General features: G+C 41.0%; 3 protein-coding genes across 5 annotated transcripts in view; 1 reads left to right on the top strand and 2 right to left on the bottom strand.

The window, feature by feature from the left end:
• The window catches only part of LOC106601135 (formin-like protein 1), a 17,789-nt gene extending 10,432 nt beyond the window's left edge, over nt 1-7,357 (bottom strand). Inside the window, exon 1 of the mRNA XM_014193096.3 lies at nt 7,082-7,357. Within this exon, the coding sequence (XP_014048571.2) occupies nt 7,082-7,258 (177 nt within the window). The 5' untranslated portion in view covers nt 7,259-7,357. The remainder of the gene's footprint in view (nt 1-7,081) is intronic.
• LOC106601136 (max-like protein X) lies at nt 7,105-17,901 on the top strand. Of its 2 annotated transcripts, none has more exons than XM_014193097.3 (9): nt 7,105-7,273; nt 8,985-9,040; nt 10,792-10,828; nt 10,956-11,045; nt 11,402-11,511; nt 11,709-11,811; nt 12,021-12,120; nt 15,898-16,099; nt 16,394-17,901. In XM_014193097.3, exons 2-9 carry the CDS (start codon nt 8,999-9,001, stop codon nt 16,448-16,450), a joined length of 741 nt encoding a protein of 246 aa, XP_014048572.1. In that variant the 5' UTR covers nt 7,105-7,273; nt 8,985-8,998; the 3' UTR covers nt 16,451-17,901. The 2 variants fall into 2 exon arrangements, with proteins under 2 accessions (XP_014048572.1, XP_045570992.1); XM_045715036.2 differs by lacking the exon at nt 7,105-7,273 and adding an exon at nt 7,897-8,106.
• On the bottom strand, nt 17,859-22,199 carry psmc3ip (PSMC3 interacting protein). 2 transcript variants are annotated; one of them, XM_014192937.2, is made up of 8 exons: nt 22,080-22,199; nt 21,774-21,874; nt 21,591-21,680; nt 18,947-19,058; nt 18,722-18,867; nt 18,590-18,643; nt 18,274-18,333; nt 17,859-18,092 (listed from the first exon to the last, which is right to left on the bottom strand). In XM_014192937.2, the coding sequence occupies exons 1-8, from the start codon at nt 22,099-22,101 to the stop codon at nt 18,036-18,038; spliced, it is 642 nt and encodes a 213-aa protein (XP_014048412.1). In that variant the 5' UTR covers nt 22,102-22,199; the 3' UTR covers nt 17,859-18,035.
• Nucleotides 22,200-22,372: the final 173 nt, after the last annotated feature.

Below are 22,372 nucleotides of genomic sequence, written 5' to 3'. Positions count from 1 at the left end.
TTAACATGGGAAAATACAATATATATTTTTAAGCATCATTCTCATGTGACACGACACACACAATAACCCCATAGATGTTGCCGGCCAAACTAACCGCTAATGAAAATTGTTTATTTAAGGCATCTAAGACGAGCGATGTTTTAGTCGAGGCAGTCTTGGGCCTACTAAGAAAGGGTGTGGACTGTGGTTAGATACGCAGAAGTTAATGTTCTCAAGCGACAGTTTGTGGCTTCCTCTTGACACGTTAAACCCTTTGAGGTTTGACATGTGTGCCCCAGTTAGCGTGGGCTTTGCTGGGGACATAGCTATAGGGTTTGGGTGGGGTACAGTATGGGAGGGACCGATGGTGGATTTTGAAGGACAAAGACTAGCAACAGAAAACTAAATGTACTCAATGTGTATGTGAATATGCACATACACATGAGGTTACTCATACACACACATACCCACTCAGAAAGACATATAGTCTTGTACACATTAACGCACACACACACACACACACACACACACACACACACACACACACACACACACACACACACACACACACACACACACACACACACACACACACACACACACACACACACACCTACATTTTTGAGTATGTGTCGTTCCATTTGAGGCCGGTTGGATGTACTGCCAAATTCTGTAAAACGACGTTGGAGGCGGCTTATGGTAGAGAAATAAACATTAAATTCTCTGGCAACAGCTCTGTTGGACATTCATGCAGTCAGCATGCCAATTACACCCTCCCTCAAAACTTGTGGCACTGTGTTGTGTGACAAAACTGCACATTTTAGAGTGGCCTTTTGTTGTCCCCGGCACAAGGTGCACCTGTGTAATGATCATGCTGTTTAATCAGCTTCTTGATATGCCACATCTGTCAGGTGGATGGATTATCTTGACAAAGGAGAAATGCTCACTAACTGCTTGCAACCCAACTTCTTACAAGTTCTGTTAAATCCAGCGATATAAAAGGGATCTCTATTGCTGACAGAGATATTATCATCAGTCAGCTTACAGATGACACCACCCTTTCCTTGAAAGATGCTGACCAGATTCCTAGAGCAGTCGATGTGATAAATATTTTTTTCCAAAGCATCTGGTCTTTGCCTTAATAAGTGTGAATTATTTGCTGTTAAAGACCGTGTGATACCCTCTATATACAATATTCCAATCAAGGAAAATGTAACATACCTTGGGATTACCATATCTAAGAATCAACAGGAAAGATGCTCATTAAATGTCATACCTATTATGGAAAAAACAAAAAGAAGTTGAACCATTGGTTGCAGAGGGATTTATCCTTGAAAGGTCGAGTATTGCTTTCTAAAGCTGAAGGTATCTCCAGACGTACTTATGCAGCCCAGTCCCTCCATCTTGACAACAAAATAGGTAAAGCGGTTGACCAGATGCTTTTCGACTTCGTCTGGAAGAATTATACACATTATATTAGAAAATCTGTCGTTATGAACACATATGAATATAGTGGTGTCAATTTTTTTGATTTTCCTACTTTGAATAATACTGATACATTGGGCTAAACACTTCTTAAAGAATTCTTAAGGAATTGAATCCCTCATATCTTCTCCTGTTTTGGTGGCTTCAATTTTATGTTACTTTGTAACTATTACATTGATAAGATTCCTACAAAATTTGTATTCTTAGTGTGGTCGTTAATATATAAACATAATTTTTCATCGCATAGGTATTTCATTTGGAACAATAAGGATATTTTGTATAGAAACAAGACTTTCTTTTTTTAAGAACTGGTTTAATAACAGAAACAGAAATGTGCATCCTGCAGCACAAACTCCAAAAAGTTCTGGGACACTGTAAAATCTATGGAGAATAAGAGCACCTCCTCCCAGCTGCCCACTGCACTGAGGCGAGGAAACACTGTCACCACTGATAAATCCACAATAATTGAGAATTTCAACAAGCATTTTTCTACAGCTGGCCATGCTTTCCACCTGGCCACCCTTACCCTGGTCAACAGCCCTGCAACCCCCACAGCAACTTGCCCAAGCCTCCCCCATTTCTCCTTCACCCAAATCCAGATAGCTGATGATCTGAAAGAGCTGCAAAATCTGGACCCCTACAAATCAGCAAGACTAGACAATCTGGACCCTCTCTTTCTAAAATTATCTGCCAAAATTGTTGCAACCCCTATTACGAGCCTGTTAAACCTCTCTTTCGTATCGTCTGAGATCCCCAAAGATTGGAAAGCTGCCGCGGTCATCCCCCTCTTCGAAGGGGGAGACACTCTAGACCCAAACTGCTACAGACCTATATCTATCCTATCCTGCCTTTCTAAGGTCTTCGAAAGCCAAGTTAACAAACAGATCACAGACCATTTCGAATCCCACCGTACCTTCTCAGCTATGCAATCTGGTTTCCGAGCGTGTCATGGGTGCACCTCAGCCATGCACAAGGTCCTAAATGATATCATAACCTCCATCGATAAGAGACAATACTGTGCAGCTGTATTCATAGACCTGGCCAAGGCTTTCGACTCTGTCAATCACCACATTCTTATCGGCAGACTCAACAGCCTTGGTTTCTCAAATGACTGCCTCGCCTGGTTCACCAACTACTTCTCAGAGTTCAGTGCGTCAAATCGGAAGGCCTGTTGTCCGGACCTCTGGCAGTCTCTATGGCGGTGCCACAGGGTTCAATTATCGGGCCAACTCTCTTCTCTGTATACATCAATGATGTTGCTCTTGCTGCTGGTGATCCTCTCATCCACCTCTACGCAGACGACACCATTCCGTATACTTCTGGCCCTTCTTTGGACACTGTGTTAACTAACCTCCACACGAGCTTCAATGCCATACAACTCTCCTTCCATGGCCTCCAACTGCTCTTAAATGCAAGTAAAACTAAATGCATGCTCTTCAACCGATCGCTACCAGCACCTGCCCACCCGTCCAGCATCACTACTCTGGACGGTTCTGACTTAGAAAATGTGGACATCTACAAATACCTAGGTGTCTGGTTAAACTGTAAACTCTCCTTCCAGACTCACATTAAGCATCTGCAATCCAAAATTAAATCTAGAATCGGCTTCCTATTTCGCAACAAAGCATCCTTCACTCATGCTGCCAAACATACCCTCATAACACTGACTATCCTAACGATCCTTGACTTCGGCGATGTCATTTACAAAATAGCCTCCAACACTCTACTCAGCAAATTGGATGCAGTGTATCCCAGTGCCATCCGTTTTGTCACCAAAGCCCCATATACTACCCACCACTGCGACCTGTATGCTCTCGTTGGCTGGCCCTCGCTTCATATTCGTCGCCAAACCCACTGGCTCCAGGTCATCTATAAGTCTTTGCTAGGTAAAGCCCCGCCTTATCTCAGCTCACTGGTCACCATAGCAGCACCCACCCGTAGCACGCGCTCTAGCAGGTATATTTCACTGGTCACCCCCCAAAGCCAATTCCTCCTTTGGCCGCCTTTCCTTCCAGTTCTCTGCTGCCAATGACTGGAACGAATTGCAAAAATCACTGAAGCTGGAGACTCATATCTCCCTCACTAACTTTAAGCACCAGCTGTCAGAGCAGCTCACAGATCACTGCACCTGTACATAGCCCATCTGTAAATAGCCCATCCAACTACCTCATCCCCATACTGTTTTTTTTTTATCCTTTGCAGCCCAGTATCTCTACTTGCACATTCATCTTCTGCACATCTATCACTCCAGTGTTTAATTGCTAAATTGTAATTATTTTGCCAATATGGCCTATTTATTGCCTTAGCTCCCTTATCTTACCTCATTTGCACACACTGAATATAGACTTTTTCTATTGTGTTATTGACTGTACGTTTGTTTATTCCATGTGTAACTGTGTTGTTGCTTGCTTTGCTTTATCTTGGCCAGGTCGCAGTTGTAAATGACAACTTGTTCTCAACTAGCCTACCTGGTTAAATAAAGGTGAAATAAAATTAAAATTAAAATTTAAAAAATAATCATATCCTGCTGGTGAGTCAACTTTTTAATGCAGAAGGATCATTACTCAATTAAGAGGATTTTTTTTCTCGTTACAATATCCCTGTTACACCTAGAGAGTTCACCATAGTCTTTGATGATATTCCATCGGGAACTCTCATGTTGTTTAGAGGTGTAACCAGACCTCGCCTTCTTGACCTACCCTCGCTTAATCCAGTTGACTCTCCAATAGGAGAAATGTGTTTCTCCTTGCTCCCTCAGAACAACAGATCTATACGTGCTTTATTTCAAAGGGATATTGTATCCATTCCTTATGTCACAACTTAATGGAATACATTTGTCAATAATATCTGTTATAAAAAAGTCTGGTTATTACCACACAAATACCTGCTTGTTAACAAGGTCAAAGAGGTCTCTTTCAGAATGATCCATAAGTATTACCCTGCGAATCATTACCTGAAGAAACTTTAAAAAGACATTAACATTAACTGTACTTTTTGTGTTGAGCATCCAGAAACAGTTTAGCATTTATTTTGGAATTGTCTACATGTAAAGAAATGATGGCAAGATATTCATAGTTTATAATTGTTAATATTCTTAATGACTTGTTTTTTTTTATGGGAGAATGTGCAGCTCGGTTTCCTTAACTATAATCAAATTACATATTCATAAATGTAAATTCACTAATAACAAACCACTCCGTGTTTTCTATAAGGAATTCGAGCAGTACATTAAGACCATTCTACATTCTTCTAATAAGAAAGCTGTCAAAACAATCAATTTGTGTGTATGTTTTAAGGTCTTTGTATAATCATTTGTTGTAATACCTAGCATATGTTATCATTGTCTGTTTGTATACTTCTTGTATGTATACTGATTTTTCTGCCATAAAAATAAATAAAAAAAGACATGCTCACTGACAGGGATGTAAACAAATTTGTGCACAAAATTTGAGAGAAATCAGCTTTTTGTGCGTATTTCTGGGATCTTTTATTTCAGCTCATGAGAAATGGGACCAACACTTTACATGTTGCGTTTATATTTTTGTTCAGTATAAAAATGCTTTCATTTTCGCATATGTTGTATCTTAGACCCTATTTTACATAATCTGAGGTGTTTGTGTTGTGCCCGCCATTGGTTGAGACACAGCATACTCTTAAATATGTTTATATTCACTCATAAAACAAAAAATAAATCAAGAAATTATAAAATAGTTACAATCCCCTTTTGTAAGCTTTTAAATGATTTCAAACGCAACGGTTTAACTTTTCCAGTGAAGAAGACATGGATGTCTCATGGTAGGGTGGGGTATGCAAAATGGGTCAACTTTGAGCTCTTCCATCTCCTAAATGTTTTGGCACTCAGGTCCGAAAAGTTACTTTCTGACCACTTCTACCATAGAAAAATATGTATAGAAAGTTTAGCTGAAATCAAAAGGGGTGTAGTCAAAAGTGATTGAAATCAAATGGAACGACCCATATCTCAATTTAGAGACCCTATACGGGTACCACAGTATGAGTCATAATACCCATAAAACTTATCAGTCAAACAAGGAAATGGTTCCAATCATTTTTCCACTATTCATTTTTCCCATAGGGGATTTTAGAAACACTTTACTGCTAATTAGCTGCTAATTGGGCTATCATACAGAACTACAAATGCCATGATGATCTGGACGAGACCACAGAATCGATGCTAATTAGCATTTTCTAATCTGAGAGCAAACAGAGCCGATTATATTGATAAAAGTCACCTTGTCTGAGAGAGATATTTACATGGTTATCAAAACGTCAGGCCAGGGTAAGCCTACACAAAACACAGCCCTTATTTTAAGTGTTTCTAAAATTCCCTATGAGAAAAATGAATGATGGAAAAATGATTGGAACCATTTTGCTGTTTGACCGCTAGGTTTTATGGGTATTATGACACTTCCACTGTGGGCCTCTATTTAGAGCCCGAGGGGAAGTCCTGTTCTCAGTTTCAACAGGTTGTTCCATTCTTACTGTCACCCTGAGCCCAGACACTCCTCCCAAAAAAGAAACATTATTACTTAGACCTAATATCTCCTCTCACACATTGCCACATACCTAAACATATCTGCTTGTGTGAGTGCTATAAGTACCGTATTAGGTCTGTTTGCAATCTAGACTAGAGAAGGTAGCATTTACTGTTGAAAGAAAGAGGAAGTCAGGTCATGCTCTGAAAAAGCAGGCTGGTAGAGAGGACAGTGGGCAGGAAATGGTTTAGGCTAAATAAGTGTCTGTTCCACACACATATTAGCTAATAGTTATCACACTGCACAGACAGCCTACATGCATCAGACATAAAAGTAAAAGAAGGTGGAGGTGTATGCATGGATAGTTTTACTGCCATGATGTCACGTCTTTCGTGTGTCTCCGTACCTAGTGCCTAATATGTTTAGCATCACATTTATCAGATGTTTATCTAAATGTGTGATTCAAACTGCTTGCGCTACTCATGATTGACTAATAGTTTCGACAGATAAGGCCTTGTTCCCTGAGATGTGCTGCTTCTTTTGTAAAAACAACCGTGCTTCTAGTATTGGATTGATAGCATTATGTTGTCCTCCATAGGTGTTAACTGATGGGAAATGACATGTTGAAATATTTGAGAAACATTTGCCTTCCTGTCTTAGTCTGTTGTCTCTTTCGTGCAAAATCTATTCCTCAATCCAGCAGTGTGCCTTTATGGTGTCTCCGGTTCATCTAAGAGGGAGGACTGCAGTCGAAGGTCTATGAGATCATTTGAAGAGGCCGATTTCAAAATATCTAAAAGAGGATGTGAGCTTTTGGATGGGATTGAGGCCAACAAAATGTCAGCTCTCTTTACTAACATGATTGGCTGCAGTGAGAGAGACGGCATTGTTTTTTAACAGGAACCAGAATTACCTTGACAGAATAATTCAAATGTGAAGCTGAATGTATTTTCTCTCAGACATTTGGCACCCAGCATATTTAAGTGAGTGATTTTACCTGTTCCTTTAGATATCAGTGCAATACATACAGTAGGTGTGTGATGCATCTATATTCTTGTGTGATGTGTCTGCATTTCTGTGTGTTGATATGCATGATGTTTCTCCCCTCCTGTCCTGCCACTCACCAGAACCACACTGAAGCGCTCCTCCAGCTCGTCCTCTGGGGGCATGGGCAGCTTGGGGGGAGCAGGCTGCTTCTTCTGCAGGGTCGGGGTGTGGTCACTCAGGCCCGTTCCTGATCCCACAGAGTGCTTGGCCTCCCTGCCATCTGCCTGCTCTATTCCCCCCACCGCATTCCCCATCACCAACCTGAACAGGTAATCCAGGGGAAAGGTAAAAAACACTCTTCTTTTAACTGGAAGTGCTAGTAGGCCTAACTCCAAAACAGACTGAAACTCCAACGCAGATGTCTGCAAACCTGTCCACACTGAAAAAAGTAGCTAGTTAGTTCCAATGAATTTCCCAAAAAAGAGAAGGTGAATAAAAACAGGTCTTGGAGTCCTTGGCCCTTCAACGTCTCTGGGAGATTAGGCAGGTGGATGGAACAGCCACTGGCCTACTGCAATTGTCTTGGTCCTGAGGTGAGGATGTTTGATGGAGCAACATCTTTCCTCCTAATCCCGTATCTCTTCCACTGTCCTCACTCTCTTCTGGATAACAGGTGTTAGTAGGGGGGGGAAAAAATCGGACCAACTTGAAACCTGAAAAGTGGCGCCTGTTGAAGCAAGATGTTGTTTTTACTATTTAATTGTTCATAGTTCCTACAGTGAGCTCAGCACAGACAGGCAGGGCACGGGTGTTACAGGAAGGAGGGGAGTTTGACGCAGTCGTTGCAACAGAGGCAGAAACCGCATAACCAGAAAAAGCAGAAGAGTAACTTCCTGCTGTGTGTGAGAGAAACAAAACTACAAGGGGGTGGAGTAGGGTGGAGAGAGGAGACTGAGGGAGAAGCAGAGAGGGTGTGATTGGAGAAGATGGACAAGAGAGTAAAGTGGAGGGGGTGGAAAAAAGAAGGGATAACGGAAGACTACGTAGGTGTATTGGGCCAATAGTCATATGAGCTATGAAGAGTCATATGAGCTATGAAGTAACTACACGTATCTGGCCTCATGGATGGTCGGTGCATGCCAAATGGTAGAGGGTGGATTAAGTAAGGTGTTTTTATCATTACTTTCTTGACTTTCCATTGTTAGGAAACCACTACCAGAACATAGCTTGTGGAAATGTGAGTGCAGTTGCGTTTTACCCAGTGTACCATCAAAGAACATTCCAAGAGCGCTACCCTGTGTCAGATATTCACATTGCTACCCCTAGTGAAGTCAAGGCAAAATTGTTGTTACCATGTGGTGGTGAATCAATTGCTGACAATCAGAACACCAACAAGATCTTAGTAGACACTTTCTACCAGACCTAATTGATTAATGTCACTGACTGGCCACTCACCAGTGCTGCAGAGCAAAATCAGTTACTGGTAAAAAAACAAACGGCAGCAGGCCTACTTCCAGATATGAGGAGCCTATGACTGCGTTCAGACAGGCAGCCTAATTCTGATCTTTTGGCCAATTCCATCAGATTTTCCTTACATCAGATCTTTTTTCAGGGCTGATCTGATTGGTCCAATTAGTGAAAGCAATATCAGAATTGGGCTGCCTGTTTAAACGCAGCCATATGCCGCGTTCAAAAAACGGAGAACTCTCCGACTTCCGACTTGAGTACGTTCAAAACAACTGGGAACTCTGAGAGAGAAAAAAACGAGCTCCCAGTGGGAAAAAATCAATTTGAATGGTCATTCAATACGGAATTCCAATTTGGGAACTCGGGCCTCTTTCATATATCCGACATTCCGACCTGAAGATCACTGACGTCTGATTTGACCGAGTTCCCCGTTGTTTTGAACACGGCAATAGATCCCCACGACCTATAAACATGCTCACTTATTTGAGGCCGTATGCCATACTGTGTGAACCAGCAGGGGGCGTAGTTCCCTTTCTCTAAATAGTTTTTCCATCCCATGACGCTCTCGAACAGCTGCTGATTCCAAGATGACGGATCCTACAGCATCGCCGGACGATCACTGGAACAAAGTAAGCTTGCTAGTTTAGACAAATATGAGACGTGAGGACAAATAAGTGGTGTATGACACTGCCATATATTCGTAGCAAGAATATTGTTTGTAATTTGGAGTTAATTTGCTACACTTGGCTTGTGTTGGCTAGCTAACAGGTAGCTAGCGCTTTTGTTTATGACTCTTTTCAAGCTTATTCCCATTTCGTTACGGTTCTGTGATGGTCAACTGCTGGCTAGCTGGCCAACTTGTAGCCTAGTCCTAGTGGACCAGACGGGTGATTTGCAAATTCACCGTCTGGATGGACAGTGTTTAATTCTGCAAATGCTACACCCATTATATATCCACAGTTAAGTTAATAAATCAACTGTACAAAACGCTGTTGGTGTGTTCAGATTGCGCACAAGTCACAATGAACATGTACACAACGCATGTTTGCCGAGGTTGTGTACATGGTTTTGCCAAAAATACTTGCCATACTTCAGCCTTGTCTGCGCTGACCGCATAGGAACGTAGGGGCTATAAGTAACTAGCTGCCACCTAGCAGCGGTGTAAACATACTTTAAAGTACTACTTAAGTAGTTTGGGTGGTATCCATACTTGACTTTACTATTCATATTTTTGACAACTTTTTAGTTAACTACATTCCTAAAGAAAAGAATGTACTTTTTACTCCATACATTTTCCCTGACACTCAAAAGTACAAGTTCCATTTTGAATGCTTAGCAGAACAGAGAATTGTGAAATTAACGCACGTATCAAGAGAACAACCCTGTTTATCCCTACTGCCTCTGATCTGGCGGACTCACTAAACACACATGCCTCATTTGTAAAGATATCTGAGTGTTTGCGTTTGGCCCTGACTATCAGTAAAGAAAAAAGGGAAATGGTCTGGTTTGCTTAATATAAGGAATTTGAAATTATATCTAATTTTACTTTTGATACTTAAGTATATTCAAAACCAAATACTTTTAACGTTCTGCCTACATGAATCAAATCAGTGGTGTATTCATTCCGCTGATTCTGTTTCTTAAACAGAAGCAAACGAAACGGGGAGGAACCTACCTTTATTTGACCAATAGAAACTCGTTTAAGTTGCAGAACATAACTGTTTGGACATGATTACACCCCAGGACTACTGTCAGTGGATTTAGTTTATGCATATTGCCGGGTTTGTCTGATTAAAGGGAAAGTTGATTGAATTAGTTTTGGAACCGGTGTCCTGTGCGAAGTCTAGAATCCTACTCAACTTTTCAGCTGACTTCTGCCGTGTTCATATGCTAGTCGGACCTAGAAACTCGAAAATGTCTGAATTGTTAACTTGTTGGACGCGGCACGTTTATAACTACACCAGTTAGCAAGTCTGACATTTTCGAGTTTCCTAATTCATACTAGCACGTAAATGCGGCAGAAAAGTAGAGAATGATTCTGTTTCCACGTGCAAAAGTGATTGCTTTTGCTAAACATTTTATCTGCCTTCCCAATGAAAACTAGTTTGAAAATGTGAACATATTTTATAGAAAAGAGATGTATGTTTCTGGACGATGCACCATGCTGCCTTGTTGTTGACATGACCAAGCAGCACGGATTACTGTTCCATTTGAGAAGGGAGCTCCTTCCCTCACTACTTTTACCCGTTCATGTCAACGGTTCCCCGCGGCTCAGCATAATCGAATCTGCCCATTGAGTGAGACGGGAAAGAGCCTGTTGTTCTCACCTCCTTATCCACTGTCTTATTCTCTCCTGTCAACACCTGCCATGACTGAACAGAACGACGGGTCTTTCAGTGACAACGGATTTGACCCCAGTGAGTAGCATCCTTAGTCCTCCGTTTTACCAAAACTTACATTCTATAGCTAGTAGGCTACCAGTCCTGTGGGTAACTGTTGATTAGTAATTGAATGATGTCTGAGCTCTTCATTTTCTCCATTAAGGTTTCTTTGCTGAGACTGCAAGGAAGGGTACTGTGGTCTCCAGGGCTAACAGCATTGGGTCCACAAGTGCTTCATCAGTACCAAATACAGGTACTGTGTTCTTTGTCATTTATGTTTCGACAACATGTGTTAGGGAATATTTTTAATCTGCGACGTGGTGTGTGTACTGTATGACTAAATGGTTTGTGTATGTGAGGCAAAGCTGCATATTTATTTTGTGTCCTGATTCAGAAATGACTATTAATGCAGTGCCCCTTTTATTCATTGTCTTACTCCCTACCCCACTCTCACTTCGACTCTATTCTTTCTTGTTTTTTTCTCTATTGCATTTCCAAGTGACCTAGTTTGGTTGGGCGTTGTCCAGTGCTTTATTCCAGCTTGATGTCGGCCTTGAGCCCTAGGGAGGTAGACTGAAACACCTGCTCTTCTTCCTCTCCTCACTGTAGATGATGAAGACAGTGACTACAGGCATGAGACCACATACAAGGAGTCCTACAAAGACCGGCGGAGACAGGCGCACACACAGGCCGAGCAGAAACGACGGGACGCTATCAAGGTTTGGCCTCCGATGGGGAGCGGATCAACACGAGTGTAGATCATGGGGAGGAGGGTAGTTGTGAAAAGGTTGAAAAATACAAAGGATGGGGCGGTGACTCTGATCTCTTCCAATAAATTAAGAGGTTTCTTAGGTGGCCGAATGTAATACTTTTGTCAATTCTAAAACCTGTTTGTCGTGTATGTTTGACTCCACAGAAAGGTTATGATGATCTCCAGTCCATAGTGCCCACCTGTCAGCAGCAGTCTGAGTTTGCCGTGGGGACGCAGAAGATCAGCAAGGCCACAGTGCTGCAGAAAAGTAATGGATTCTATATAGACCATTGTACTTCTCAACCAGAAATGTACATTTTAGGACTGCAAATTGGCATTCTGACCTGTCTTTTTATAATGTCAACATACTATAAATATTTATAAAGGATCCCACCCTAAGCTGGAATTTTCCTCCCTGATAGAAATGCTTTAAGTCCAGAAATCCCTGACTGGTTGTTTCTGTGTTTCCTGCTGCAGCTATCGACTACATCCAGTTTCTGCACAAGGAGAAGAAGAAGCAGGAGGAGGACATGTCTATGCTGAGGAAGGAAGTGATGGCACTGAAGATCATGAAAACGTTAGTCGCAGGCAAAAAAAATCTGTTACTACAGTGGTACGATAAAACATCAAAGAGGGAGAGCTGCAGGGTGAATATTAAAGATATTAGCTGTGATAACCTAAAACGTCAAAGAGGGAGAGCTGCAGGGTGAATATTAAAGATATTAGCTGTGATAACCTAAATTATACATATTTAATCTAAGAGAGCCTTCAAGGATATGTTTCATTTACCTGATAACTCATGCATGTGTGTTCATGGTGGATTGCATAGGCTGTATCAGGTCAGCCCTGGCAGACGGGCCTTATCAGAGAGGGAAAAGCCTCAGCCCACACTCTGCTCCAGCAGAGATATGTTGAGGAAAGCAGTCAATGGGGTTGGTTTTACCCAAACAACAATCGGGACATGACCCTCAGAGTGTACTGTGGAGGGAGGGGAGGCCACCCATACAGGAACATCTGAATGGCTTTGAGCTGCCGTCTAATCAGTTATTTTCCTGAAGAGGCACAGAAGCCTCATCTTATAAGTTTTGAATTGTGCAGTCATTTATGCTATTATCTGATAGCATCAGGGTTCTACGCTGACCTTTTTTATTTATTTCTTTTTTTACAAGGAGCACATGTGCGCTTAAGTTGAGAAATGTAAGCGCACACAAATAAATTTAGGAGCACAATGAAAAAGGAGGTTTTAAAGCTAGAATCCTACATTTTCTGGGTGCACTAGTGCGCCTAAGTTAGAATTCCAGGTCGCACAGCAAAAACATGTAGGCGCATATGGGAGTAAAATGGTCCCACCGTAGATCCTTGAACATGTGCTACCAATACGACGCTGTCATAGTTGTGTAAATATGTTGACATTAACACTATTGTCAGTAGCTAGGTTTCCATCCACTTCATGCAAATCAACTATGCACATTCTCCCACATGAGATGTTTTTCCATCAAATTAACTTGTTGCGGATAAAAGGCTGTGCGTGATGACATAGTGCACATAAAAATACATTTTTCCCGATGAACTGAATTAAAAAAACTACAAGTTAAATGGGTTTACATCGCATTTTCAACTCTACTGATGGCTTTCTCCAAACAAATAGTTGTCTAGTGAGTTCCCACTCTGGTATTGGCGGTGCGCTCTAGCCAACAGCTCGCAGGTACAGTGAGGGTTTAACCTACATGGCAGCTTTGTCAAACGGCAGCTCGATATTAATTGGAAAGGAGCATCAAGCTCATCAACTTGCACTTTCACCACCCTGTGAAGTTCATAACTTATTTAATCTGTAGCCTAATAAACGGCATGCTTTCCCAGTGCGTTATACTGGGATGACCACACGTCATCGCGTGACTCCAAGTTTGCTTTGATATGATGGTTATTATTTTGATATTTGCTCATTAATTAGCTTTTCGACTGACATTTCTTGCGTAATACATTTTAGACACACAAAGATCCCACCTTGTCTAGCGTATTTGGTTTTGTCTGCATTTTGGAAAGTTTACCGACACTTTCTGTTTCAGTCAAGCCTGTCGTGATTTATTTTTCATTTTTTATCCGACATGTACTTTATGCACATTAAAAGGTTGGATGGAAACCTGGTTAGAAATGGTCAGATCTGGTCGAACAGGTTACTTAAAACAATAAGGCCTGAGGAGGTGTGGCACAGTGCCTGGATACAGCCCTTAGCAGTGGTATTATACACTGTCTTCAGGAAGTATTCGTACCCCTTGACTTATTCCACAGTTTGTGTTAGAACCTGAATTCAAAATTGATTAATTATACAGTACCAGTCAAGTTTGGACACACCTACGCATTCAAGGATTTTTATTTTTACTATTTTCTACATTGTAGAATAATAGTGAAGACATCAAAACTATGAAATAACACATGGAATCATGTAGTAACCAAAAAAGTGTTAAACATATCGAAATATATTTTAGATTCTTCAAAGTAGCCATATGCTGAGCGCTTATCTCTGTGGTCCAACTCATCCCAAACCATCTCAATTGGGTTGGTCATCTGGTGCAGCACTCCATCACTCTCCTTCTTGGTCAAATAGCCCTTACACAGCCTGGGGGTGTGTTGGGTCATTGTCCTGTTGAAAAACAAGTGATAGTCCTACTCAGCGCAAACCAGATGGGATGGTGTATAGCTGCAGAATGCTGTGGTAGCCATGCTGGTTAAGTGTGCCATGAATTCTAAATAAATCAGTGTCGCCAGCAAAGTACCATGACACCTCCTCCTCCATGCTTCATGGTGGGAACCACACATGTGGAGGTCAACCGTTCACCTACTCTCAAATTTGGACTCATCAGACCAAAGGACAGATTTCCACCGGTCTAATGTCCAAGCAAGTCTCTTCTTCTTATTGGTGTCCTTTAGCAGTGGTTTCTTTGCAGCAATTTGACCATGAAGGCCTGATTCACGTAGTCTCCTGTGAACAGTTGATGTTGATGTGTCTGTCACTTGAACTCTGAAGCATTTATTTGGGCTGCAATTTCGGAGGCTAGTAAATCTCTAATGAACGTATCCTCTGCAGCAGTTGTAACTCTGTCTTCCTTTCCTGAGGCGGTCCTCATGAGAGCCAGTTTTATCATAGCTCTTGATGATTTTTGCGACTGCACTTGAAACTTTCTTGAAATTGTCCGTATTGACTGACCTTCATGTCTTAAAGTAATGATGGACTGTTGTTTCTCTTTGCTTATTTGAGCTGTTCTTGCCATAATATGGACTTGGTCTTTTACCAAAGAGGGCTATCTTCTGTATACCACCCCTACCTTTTCACAACACCACTGATAGGCTCAAATGTATTAACAAGGAAAGAAATTCCACAAATTAACTTTTAGCAAGGCACCCGTGTTTAATTGAAATGCATTCCAGGTGACTACCTCCTGAAGTTGGTTGAGAGAATGCAAAGCTGTCAAGGCAAAGGGTGGCTACTTTGAAGAATCTCAAATTTAAAATATATTTAGATTTGTTTAACACTTTTGGTTACTACATGATTCCATATGTGTCATTTCATAGTGTTGATGTCTTCACTATTATTCTACAATGTAGAAAAAAATAAAAACCCTGGAAGGAGTAGGTGCGTCAACTTTTGACAAATTGTGTGTATATATATTCTTTTTTTCACCCATCTACACACAGTAGCCTATAATAACGAAGTGAAAACATTTCTGTAGAAAGTTTAGCAAATGTATTAAATTAAATACAGACATGTCTAATTTACGTAAGTATTCACACCCCTGAGACAATATGTTAGAATCACCTTTGGCAGCTATTACAGCTGTGAGTCTTTCTGGGTAAGTCTCTAAAGAGCTTTACACACCTGGATTGTACAATATTTGCACTGTCTAATTGGTTGTTAATCATTTTATTCCTGAACTTATTTTGGCTTGCCATAACAAAGAAGTTGAATACTTAATGATTTAAGACATTTCAGCTTTTAATTTTTAATTTGTCTGTAAAAAAAAAAAAAAAAAAAGTGTGTGTGTGTGTATATATATGTATATATAAATAAAATCTCAATTTAATCGATTTCAAATTTGGGCTGTAACACAACAAAATTGAAGTCAAGGCGAAGTATCATTACTTTCTGAAAGCACTGTGTTGGCCGCATACCCTAAACCACCAAGGTGCCGTATTGCTATTATAGACCAGTTAACATGACTAGAGCAAGAAATATGTATTGTGTCAAACCCATGGTATATTGTCTGATATACACACGACTGGAATTCTGTTTCAGCCAATTACCATCCAGTACCCAAACTACCCAGTTTATAATGCGTGTTTAACCTGTGTGTTGTAGGAACTATGAGCACATAGTGAAGGCCCACCAGAACAACCCTCAGCAGGGGGAGGAGCAGGTGTCGGACCAGGTCAAGTTCAGCGTGTTTCAGAGCATCATGGACTCCCTGTTCCAGTCCTTCACCAGGTCTGTGTCTGTGGCCAGCTTCCAGGAGCTGTCCGCCTGCGTCTTCAGCTGGATCGAGGAGCACTGCAAGCCTCAGGTAGGACACTCAATATGCACTCCATATACGGTGCTGCTGGTGGATGGATGGCGCACCAAATCATGTATGGTTTTATTTAAGGTAATGGTCTTTGTGATAGTCATGGCAGTTTGGTGTATTTTCTGCTCAAGGATGGTATTTTGGACTTCCGTCTGACCCCAACAGGTCAAAACTATCACCACTGTAGGCTATAATTGACATGCCAGCCACCCTGTCTTGCTCTGAGGATGGATGACTATGTTGAGTTGACAGCTGTGTAATGGTAATCCGTGGTTGTCCTCTTTTCCTTCCCAGACATTGCGTGAGTTTGTGGTGGGAGTTCTCCGGCAGCTCAACAGCCAGCTGTATTAATGCAGGCCAGGCGTAAACTCAGGACAGGAATCTCCCCTCAGGGATGGAGCCGGGGGCCTATCCTGGGTTCTCAGGGTCTGGTAGAGACCTCACATATCAGTCTATCATGTTCCCTCCTGGCCTGCAGTATTTCAATCCTTAACGCTTACTCAACTCACCACCAGTCTGCAGCAGGGTTGGGTGTTTCCTGTCTAGTCAGGTCAAATCCAGCCCAGCATTCTGTCTGTGGTTTTAGTCATCAGGGTTTTTTGTTGTTAAACAAGGCAAATGGCCACTTGCTTGTAAACGTTCCCTAATGTTTACATTCACCACAAATCAGGGGTTGGAACCACATTTTATTTTTTCATTGTTCCATTCCAAACCTCTTTTTTTTTTTTTTTTTTTTTCCCATTGTTCAAACCAGCATAAAGTTCTGAACCGGTTCAAATCAAATCCAAGACAGTTGTGAGTTAAAATATTCAAACAAGTTGTGATGGTATTTGAGAATTGTTAAATGTTCATCATTGATTGTGATGTTATGATTGCTGTTGTGTCCATGTTGTTACAGAATCAAGCATATTTGTAAGTCTGTTACTGCAGCTTTTTGCCTTTTCATCATCTTTATTGGCATAGAAGACACGGTAGAATTAGTGATTCATGAATAGTTCTGTATTAAACCTGGTTTTTAAACAGAATCTCTGAACCAAAAACCTCTGGCCAGGATTCAATCAGATTAGCGGTAAACGCATAGCTGATCATTACTTTTGTTTAGGTGGTGTAACTGCATTTAAAAAAAAAATGTATTTAACCTTTATTGAACTAGGCAAGTCAGTTAAGAACAAATTATTATTTACAGTGACGGCGTTAGAGCTGTCAAATCCACAAGAAGCTTCTGGCGTTGCCATTAGATGCAGCACCAAGTCGCATTCGTAGAAATCCCTTGCAGAAGTGTTATAAATAACAGTGAACTGTGAGAAATCCCGATTTCATTTAATGATTGTCATTTCTATATAGCCTACACTTTCTTGTTCTGAACTTCTAAGGTGGGTGGGATATAAGGACGGGTGTGGTTTCATGACAATGACCACAAGAGCAGCCGCTTACCAATTTGACAGCTTTTTTTTAGGTGGTGTAACTGTTAGAGCTATGTGTTTGTCGGCTGATGCAGGTTGCCGCAGATCTGATTTGAATCCTGGCCTTAAACAATCAATCATGTAAAAATGTAATGTGAAGAATTTGGTGATTGATTTTGAAAATGTGCTCAGGAGAACTTGTACCAAATGTTTCAGGACCTTCTGGTAAACCTAACAGATGTGAATGTTTAATCTGTGTAATCACCGGACTTCAAAAAGGGATTTTATACGACAAGTCTGTGCTGGTATAAATAAATCAGGTCTACTGTTACTTATTTTGCTGATTTGGACAAGAATTTGATGAATGATTTTTAATTGCAAAATAAACTTTAAAGTATACACCTGTACAAGGTATTTTATTACAAAACATAACTAATTACTATTTGTAATTCCTGCAATGAGTTTTGATGGCATAATACTCCCTCGGAATTGACATTCAAGTCAAAAGTAAACAAAGATTCTCCAACATTCTGTCAGGTACTTGGCATAGTCACTTTACAGTCCTCATCAGTCTCCACACCAACTTCTTCCTAAACAGAGAACACAAAAAAAGATGCTGACATCTCAGGTTGACAAATAGAGTAAACATGATAGGCATTTGTCTGCCTCTGTCATGGTGATGAACAAAATCTCGGTTCCCAAATAAAAACAATAGAATTCATGTGTAGAACAGTGTCACTGTAGATCTGTATGTTTTGCAGAGCATCTTACCAGAAATTGCTTCTTGGTCTTGGGGTATCCCTCCAAAATGGAACCCATCATGTCAGATGCCTGAGAGGAGCAGAGACGGAATCAGACTATTTGTTCTGGTTTATCCGGCTCTGGCACGAATACTCATGGTTTTGATCAAGTAAGGGCTCTATTCAATCCAAATTGCGGAAGTACGGCAATGTTCCTATGTTTAGCGGAGACTGCATTCACGGTAAACGATGCATGTCTGCTTGATCGGAAATTACCTTTACATTTTATCACGCAATCTGTAACACTTAAGCAATACAGCTGGAATAGAGCCCTAAAATAAAATCACCAGTCTCTTCCTCTTCTTCCACTCTTTCACGTAGAGATGTCTCTCCTTGTAAACCTGAAGGAAAGATGCATGAGCACGGTATATGGAAAAAAGTGTTTTGTATTTGAACCCAGGTCTGATTGTGACCCATACCATCTCCTTCTGCTCTGGTGTGACATGATTGGTCGCTGACTTGATCTTCTCCAGACGCTCCCTGTAACCAGAACACTCTGCTTTCAGCTCCTGGATCTCTGACATCATTTCCTCTGTGGTCAGGGAGCTGTTGAGCTCCTTCAACTCTGCAGTCAGAGATAAGAGTATGTCAGATAGTCCAGGGTGTGGGTAGGGTGCTGATAGGGCCAAAGAGGGGAGCCCTACCTGCGTCCAGCTGTCTGCATCCCTGAGAGATGGCCTGCACCTGTGTGCTGAGGTCAGAGATGCGACTGTCGATGGCCTTCAGATCTGCCTCACTCACCTCTCCAAACTGGGCCTGTAGGCAGTCAAATATATTCTGGTAGTTACTTTTACCGGTTAGTTCTTTTAATTGCTTTGGTGCAATTTTCACAACTATGTGGTAAATCTTCACAACTCTTAGTTCAAAACAGATCATCAGAGGCAGTTAACACATTTTCATTTGACTATAATACAAAATCAGTCACTTTTTCACCAAACTTCACACTGCTTTACTACAATTGTATTAGCCAATACAGAACTGTAATAGCCATAATATTTACATAGACATTTATCCAAAGTGACAAAAGTCCACACATTTTGGTATTTGTCCCCAGTGGGAATCGAATCCACAACTCTGCTGTTGTTAGTGCCATGCTCTTATGAACTGAGCCACGTACAGGACCACTACAATACATAAGTACAAAACTATGAAATTCTTGATTATACTAAATACATTACAGGTGGAAGATGTATGCTTGCCATCCCCATTAGAGTACCACCCTCATTCAGGCCATGGATGAGGCATGCAATGATTTAAATCTAGACCTACAGTACCAGTCAAACGTTTGGACACACCTTCCAATTCAAGGGTTTTTCTGAATTTGTACTATTTTCTACATTGTAGAATAATAGTGAAGACATCAACACTACGAAATAACACATATGGAATCAAATAGTAACCAAAGAAAAGTGTTAAACAAATCAAATATATTTTATGAGATTCTTCAAAGTAGCCACCCTTTGCCTTGACAGCTTTGCACACTTGGCATTCTCAACCAGCTTCATGAGGTAGTCACCTGGAATGCATCTCAATTAACAGGTGTGCCCTTTTAAGTTAATTTGTGGAATTTCTTTCCTTCATAATGCGTTTGAGCCAGTGGTGTTGTGACAAGGTAGGTAGGTATACAGAAGATAGCCCTATTTGGTAAAAGACCAAGTCCATATTATGGCAAGGACAGCTAAAATAAGCAAAGAGAAATTACAGTCCATCATTACTTTAAGACATGAAAGTCAGTCAATATGGAAAATTTCAAGAACTTTGAAAGTTTCTTCAAGTGCAGTCGCAAAAACCATAAAGAGCTATGATGAAACTGGCTCTCATGAGGGCCGCCACAGGAAAGGAAGACCCAGAGTTACCTCTGCTGCAGAGGATAAGTTCATTAGAGTAAACTGCACCTCAGATTGCAGCCCAAATAAATGCTTCACAGAGGCCAAGTAACAGACACATCTCAACATCAACTATTCAGAGAACTCTGCGTGAATCAGGCCTTCATTATCGAATTGCTGTAAAGAAACCACTACTAAAGGACACCAATAAGAAGACTTGCTTGGGCCAAGAAACACGAGAAATGGATATAAGACCGGTGGAAATCTGTCCTTTGGTCTGATGAGTCCAAATGTGAGATCTTTGGTTCCAACCACTGTGTCTTTGTGAGACGCAGAGTAGGTGAATGGATGATCTCCACATGTGTGGTTCAAACCATGAAGCAGGTGTGGGGGTGCTTTGCTGGTGACACAGTCTGATTTATTTAGAATTCAAGGCACACTTAACCAGCATGGCTACCACAGCACTCTGCAGCGATACGCCATCCCATCTGGTTTGCGCTGAGTGGGGCTATCATTTGTTTTTCAACAGGACAATGACCCAACACACCTCCAGACTGTGTAAGGGCTATTTGACCAAGAAAGAGTTTGATAGAGTGCTGCATCAGATGACCTGGCCTCCCCAATCACCCAACCTCAGACCAATTGAGATGGTTTGGGATGAGTTGGACCGCAGAGTGAAGAAAAAGCAGCCAACAAGTGCTCAGCATATGTGGGAACTCCTTCAAGACTGTTGGAAAAGCATTCCTCATGAAGCTGGTTGAGAGAATGCCAAGAGTGTACAAAGCTGTCATCAAGGCAAAGGGTAGCTACTTTGAAGAATCTCAAATATATGTTGATTTGTTTAACACTTTTTTGGTTACTACATGATTCCATGTGTTTTGTTTCATAGTTTGTAGAAAATACTAAAAATAAAGAAAAACCCTTGAATGAGTATGTGTGTTCAAACATTTGACTGGTACTGTATGTCAGGCTTGGATAGAAAATTATGAATATTTGATGTTCACTTTGTATGGGTAGTGCAAGTATTGCCTAATGTGAAAACAGTGTACTGTAATTTACAGTACTGTAGCATACTACATTCAAAGGGCAATTTTAAAACATCTTACATTTTCTGCCATTGGAGTATGTTAAAATAAGAAAATATAATTATGTTGTGTTTTGGTGATCAAACCAATGTACTAATTTCACAGTAAACTTATGTTGGATCAATGGTTGTGTGGTGAAAGAGATCTGCAAACAAAATGAAGAGTATTGAATGGAAGACTGGCTGCTTACAAGTGTAAACAGTTTTTTTTTTTTTTTTTTACAAATTCCCCACATACTTGTGAAAATAGCACCAAAGAGAAGAAGAAAAAAAACGAATCACTAAAACAGAAAAGATTCAGATCAGCAGTGGCTACATATTTCCATCAACATATACAGTACGCATTGACGTGCTGCTCTGATACTCAGCCTGGATCACCTGATCAGCAAAGTAGATCTTTTGCTTCCCATAGGTTTTCTCTTTGATCTTCCCTTCCAGTGCCAACTGTTCCATGGCTTTAACCACAGCCTACCAGGATAGGAATGAGTAATGAAATATACATTTTAGTTTATTCATGCTGAAAATCATATCACTGGCTCAGAACAGTTTAGCCTTTCTCACCGTCTTTCCCAGGCCGTGCTGCTTCTGTAAATTGTTAAAGACATCTTGGGCACTGTAAGGACGGTTCTTCTCGTTCAGGTAAGCAAATATGACTGTCAAACCTGACAATAAAACACAAAACAGTGACCTGTATCACTTCTAGCTGGTGTATGGATTTATCAGTGCAGGTCAGTGTGCTAGCTTGCTGTACTGGTTTTAACTCTGCTAACGTTAGTTACATCGGTTAGTAAAACGGCTGTCATGTTTGGCAACATACCAGATGCAATCAATGTAGCAACCAGGTAAAATAAAGATTAAAACTCATACCTCCGTTGTCTTTTTTGCTCATCTTTATTCTGTGAGCTATAAGCTATCGCTAACTAACTTGTGCTAGCTAGCGGTGCAATAATGATTTACTTATCTTGAGTTTGGCGCGCCGTGATGCATTGTGGGTGTCCAGGCTTTACATACGTCATATCAAAACAAAAGCTTGTTTTCATCAACCTCCACATTTGTGCAAGACGGCCCTGGGACAGCTTGAGTATGTATGGACTCTCGAGTAGTGCATGAAATAAGCAACCAGCCAAATGTCGGTAAAAAGAGTCCCAAGTGAAAAAACT

The sequence above is a fragment of the Salmo salar genome, chromosome 03 (assembly GCF_965601325.2).
Source record: "Salmo salar chromosome 03, fSalSal1, whole genome shotgun sequence".
Classification (NCBI taxonomy): domain Eukaryota; kingdom Metazoa; phylum Chordata; class Actinopteri; order Salmoniformes; family Salmonidae; genus Salmo; species Salmo salar.
This window is presented reverse-complemented; position numbering and strand designations above follow the sequence as displayed.